This window comes from Poromitra crassiceps (assembly GCF_964638095.1).
Source record: "Poromitra crassiceps genome assembly, chromosome: 3".
In the NCBI taxonomy this organism is placed as follows: domain Eukaryota; kingdom Metazoa; phylum Chordata; class Actinopteri; order Beryciformes; family Melamphaidae; genus Poromitra; species Poromitra crassiceps.
In genome coordinates, this window is record NC_139625.1 from 80,556,224 (window position 1) to 80,561,916 (window position 5,693).

Below are 5,693 nucleotides of genomic sequence, written 5' to 3' on the forward strand. Positions count from 1 at the left end.
TCATGAGATGACTCAGATTTCTGCTGTGACGCGTTCATTCACCAACTAACTAAAATGCCTGAAAGATTATAATCACTTTGCACTTTACCTTGATTATACAAAGACACGATAATGTCTTCTTTCCATTTCAAAACTGCTATACAGGATATATGCAAATGCAATCAGACTGAGTGCCCTTAAGTTGCCCCCTTTGGGTCTGAGAAACAAGACATACTGTGTTGCTGTAAATGGAAATTACTTTGTTTAATTCCCCTGTCAAGAGCCTCCCTGCTGAAGACTAAAAGGGGAGCACTCGTTGCCATGGATGCTTCAGATATTTGACGTATAGAAATGGAGAGCTGTGGACCGAGCACTCACAGCAGAAACACACTTTTTACAAGGAGGTCACCAGAGGGCTACTGCTGTCTCCTATCTCACAAGGTGTTCCTTCTCAGCTTTTCATTATCGGTCCAGAGGGATTCTCCTTGCTCCTCGAGCAGCTGAGATGAGACACCTACAGACAGACTAAACTTAGTAGTTTAAATTGGACACCCAAATCTAAGCTCTGTGTGTGTGTTTTTATGCAGATCCTTTTACAAACTTATATGCTTTTCTGTCAGCCATCTCTGACAACCTGGAACCATAACTACAGTAAATATCTATATCCATGATGAATGACAGAGCATACAAATATATTTCTAGTTGGTCTTCATCAAATTAGGCATGGGTGCTGTGAGCTCTGCATAATCACATTTTATCAGGGTTGGTTGCTGGCATAAACACTCATTGTGGTTGTTTATGGACACAACCACTCGGGGGCCACACCATTGGCGATCTTAGCAAACAAACAAACAAAGAAAAAACATGAAGGACACGCACGCCGGAGTCCGCAAGGAGTACAAGAGGATTTATGGGCCCTTGATGACTTGGGGCCCAAGGCAATTGCTGACCTTTGCCTAGTAATGGTAAAGTCTGTCCCTGCCCTGACCCCATTATAATGCCAAGGCCACTTCTGTTTTGCCCACTTTCATTGCAGTGGGCTCCACAATGATTTCACGTAACTTTGATTGAGTAACTGAGGGTCCTCTTTAAAACCTGCGAAATCTGCGATTGTTCATTCTGAAGTTGAACCATTATTATTATAGTGATATAATGTAGATATGACCATACAGTGTTTTCTATGGTGACCATGTTTTCATGTGAAATGTGCACTGCGGCGCACAGAGAAAATAGAGCAAACTGGCACTCCAGATCACAAGCCGACCAGATCCATTTGCTTGATTTGGGGCCACAAACAAAATCTTGTTTAGGGCCACTGAAATCCTAGGGCCGGCCCTGCATTTGATTCATTTGGTCCTCCATTTCTATGCAAAGAACAGCAGCTATATTTTCCTTCTAATATAGCATAATTCCCTCATCAGTTCAATTGGTCTTACATGTTTGTTATCAGTGTCAAGGTATCTGTGTTGTTCAGTTTCTAGCAGTAAGCTCATCATTTGCTCACAATGACAGATAGTTGTATTATCCAATGGCTGTTGTGGATTTCCCTGAATCTGCTGATGCTGTTTGCCTATTGGTGAAGAGTGCGTTTAGTCCGCCTTCTCGGTACTGGTGCCTCTCCTCTGGTCAAGGTTGCGCTTGCATTCGCGATTGGACGCGACTGGAGCGCTGTTTACACACGGCTGCTGTCACTTCCACTGTTTATATTTACACGCCGGAGAGGAATCTCTCACCGAAGAGGAACGACCATGGATGAGATGGAGGAAGAGTTGAAATGCCCTGTTTGTGGCTCTTTTTTCCGGGAGCCCATCATACTGCCTTGCTCCCACAACATTTGCCTGGCTTGTGCTCGGAATATCCTGGTGCAGACGCCCGACGCCGAGTCCCCACAGAGCAGCCGAGCCTCCGGGTCTGGGGTCTCCGATTATGATTACCTCGACTTGGATAAAATGAGTTTGTACAGTGAGGCGGACAGTGGCTACGGTTCATATGGGGGCTTCGTGAGTGCTCCGACCACCCCTTGCCAAAAATCGCCTAACGGGGTGCGGGTTTTCCCCCCGGCCGTGCCTCAACCTCAGCCTCCGCCACAGCACCATCTATTACAACAACCCGGCTCCCTGCCACCCATACCCCGCAACGCCTGCATCACCTGCCCGCAGTGTCACCGCAGCCTTGTCCTGGACGACCGGGGGCTCCGCGGCTTCCCCAAGAACCGGGTGCTGGAGGGGGTCGTCGACAGGTACCAGCAGAGCAAAGCGGCCGCGCTCAAATGCCAGCTGTGCGAGAAGAGTCCGAAGGAGGCCACCGTGATGTGCGAGCAGTGCGACGTCTTCTACTGCGACCCGTGCCGCCTGCGGTGCCATCCCCCCCGCGGTCCCCTCGCCAAGCACCGCCTGGTCCCCCCGGCGCAGGGACGGATAAGTCGCCGCGCCAGTCCCCGCAAGATTTCCACTTGCACCGAGCACGAACTGGAGAATCTAAGCATGTACTGTGTACAGTGCAAGATGCCCGTGTGTTATCAGTGTTTGGAAGAGGGCAAACACGGCACACATGAAGTCAAAGCTCTGGGCGCAATGTGGAAACTGCACAAGGTACGTGCGTAAAAGCGGTCTGTTGCGCAAAATGTCTGTGTGTAGTAGCCTAGGCCCATGTCTGTGTTAGGCCCTATATGACTGATCGTCTACTGATATGATTTAGTATGCTGCCCGAGTTAAGCAACAAGTGGTTGCTCAAATTTCATTCAACTTCATGAGACAAGGCAACGATAAGAAAATGCGCACGCTTCAGCGTTGTCTGTGGTGCGCAAAGCTGTCAGGCGGTGACTGTAGTTGAAATTCAGTTCACGAGTGGAGCACCAGCCTTTATCAACAGAAAACTGCAGCGGTGATTTTACTCTGTACTTGAAAGGGTTTAAACTCAGCAGCACATAGAGGCAACACATAAATCATGAGATACTTCAGACCATTTGTCTAATGGTGTCTGCTGCCAAACAGAAGCATCCTATTATGTCCCACCCTCCTCTGCTATGGCAGCTCACAGGCAGGCGCGCACCCACACACCAATTCAGGCATGGCTAATATTGGCTGTGTGCTTTAACAAGAGCCAGCAGCAGGACTTTTGCAGCAGAGGCCGATGCTATTTTGGAAGGCCTGTTGTTGTGGGCAGGGAGGGAGGCACAGAGCGAGCAACATTACTCACATGAGTTTATCTCCACCTCTGCAGCAGCAAGCCTCACCACCACCACACTCCAGCTTCCAGTGGAGAGGGAGGATCTGCAGGAGCTAGATATAGAAACCATCCACACACATTCACTCATTCACTCACACCCACACAGATAGATAGGGTTATTTGATTCACTCACTCACACCCACACAGATAGGGTTATTTGATTCACTCACTCACACCCACACAGGTAGGGTTATTTGGAGGTGCTGGTGTCTCCTCCTGGTTGCCATGGCATGATACGCTCAAAATTAATACATTCATTATGGTGAATTTCTGCACATAATACTCCCTTTCTCTCTGTCACGTTTTTAGCTGCCACCAGCAGCTATAAGTCACTGTCAGTTGGTCGGTTGCCCAGGCCTAGGAGGCTGAAATTTGGCATGGAGGTCAAGTGGCAAGTGTGTGTGTGTGTGTGTGTGTGTGTGTGTGTGTGTGTGTGTGTGTGTGTGTGTGTGTGTGTGTGTGTGTGTGTGTGTGTGTGTGTGTGTGTGTGTGTGTGTGTGTGTGTGTGTGTGCGTGCGTGTGTGTGTGTGTGTGTGTGCGCGTGCGTGCATGCGTGAGTGAGTGAGTTGGGCTAAAAAGGGTTAGTGGGGTGGGCGCATTTTAAATACAGGATGGCAGGGTCAGAAGGCTGAAATTTGGCATGGAGGTCAAAGTGTGTGTGTGTGTGTGTGTGTGTGTGTGTGTGTGTGTGTGTGTGTGTGTGTGTGTGTGTATGTGTGTGTGTGTGTGTGTGTGTGTGTGTGTGTGTGTGTGTGTGTGTGTGTAACACAAACAAATTTAGAAATACAGGGTGATAGAGGCAGAGTAGGGGGGGCTGCCCCAGCTATTGCAAATTCACGCTTGTTTCTCTCTTGCTCCCACTCTGCCTACTCTCTCGCTCTCTCTCTCTCTCTCTCTCACACACACACACACACACACACACACACACACACACACACACACACACACACACACACACACACACACACACACACACACACTTGCTGGCTGCCTCCATTACCACAGGAGTAGATGACTTGTCCTGGTGATTTGCAGTCAGTGGTTTTGATATGTCAAGAAAGATGGCGGTCTAAGCCATTTTTTTCTATTTTTGGTCCATTGTGTAATAATACTTGTATAACCTCAACCCTGCAACGCACAATGAAGCGATATACATAATTTCTTTCAGGACAACCTAGACTATCATCATGCATGCTACAATGACATCACATTAATATATGTATAACCATAAAGACAAAAGAAAAAACAACATGGAAATTGAATCTCACAGAAATGTGTTCAAATCACACAGAGAACAATAATAACCAAGGTTTTTGGCCATTGAAAATTCTTCTCCCAAGCCTTAGTGATCATGGGGGGAAAATAAACATAACTTGCACACGTCAAAAACCATTTAGATTTTTCACAAAGTAGTCCTTTAATTATTTTCACCCAATCATTCATTTTGAAAAGAAAATTGCAGCTCAAGGCTGGATTACAAAGCTTGCGAAAGGTCTGCCATCACTACTAACCCTGCAGCCCTTAGCTTTCAGAGTAAAAAAAACAGTACATGAATCGGCCATAGCGTTCCAGAGATATTCCCATGTAACATTCAGAGTATCTTTTTTTATGTCAGATCTTTTATCGCCGACCCCTGAGGGTTCAGAGTTTCAGCCCATATCTATTTTTTCCAACCATAAGCATAGATAGTGATGATGAGTGTGCCTCATCAGAGCACCGGCAACCAAAGAAAAAAAATATGGAAAAATCAGATAGGGGTGAATATTTCGCTCACATCAATTTGCCACTCCTGGGAAAGTTGATGACATGTTTTCTGCTTCATCTTTATTGGATCCAAAATGGAAAAAACAGGTGAGATATTTTAGAAACCAATTGGCGGCTCCAGGAATATTGATGACTAACAATACGCAGCCAAGCGTCCATCCTGCCTGTGTCTTCCAGGCCACCTGTTCCTTCCTGACCTGTCATCTGAAGTTGTTGGCCACAGAGCCGGAACAGATGGAGCTGGGCAGCTTTCACAGCTTCGGGGTATTCCTCACTGAGCTGTGTGGGGGCAAGACGAGACGCTGTTCTGTCTCTCGCAGATACAGAGCCTCAAGTGTTGCACGTGCTCATAGGACTGGGCGATATTCTACTTAACGTGTTTTAGTGGGATTATATGGTGATGATATCGTGATTTTGGCATCATAACACAATTCTGCTGTATTGACTAGAAACAGAACGTTCCTTTCTAGCAGTCCCTCGCCACGGCCACTGAACTGGCAGGGCTCATTCCTACCGTGCCTCGTCGTCGTCGTCGTCCTCATCGCTAATTTATATCATGCCTCATTGGTTTGCCTTCGAGGCCTCACTCGCTTCGCAATCGTGCGTCGCGCCGGAATCAGCTGCCCAATTATATTAGTACATCATGGTAACAAGCAAATGTGATTTATTAACACGTTTGGAACCTCCTGACAGACTCTAATGGTGCCTTCCATTTGTATTGG

The 5,693-nt window shown here is 47.2% G+C and overlaps 1 protein-coding gene across 8 annotated transcripts in view; it reads left to right on the forward strand.

The window, feature by feature from the left end:
- Positions 1-1,727: 1,727 nt before the first annotated feature.
- trim9 (tripartite motif containing 9) overlaps positions 1,728-5,693 on the forward strand; it is a gene marked incomplete at both ends in the record, with an annotated part of 71,526 nt that continues 67,560 nt past the window's right edge. For all 8 annotated transcript variants that reach the window (XM_083632586.1, XM_083632587.1, XM_083632589.1 and 5 more), the window contains one exon: positions 1,728-2,570. In XM_083632586.1, coding sequence (XP_083488712.1) covers positions 1,728-2,570 — 843 coding nt within the window. The remainder of the gene's footprint in view (positions 2,571-5,693) is intronic.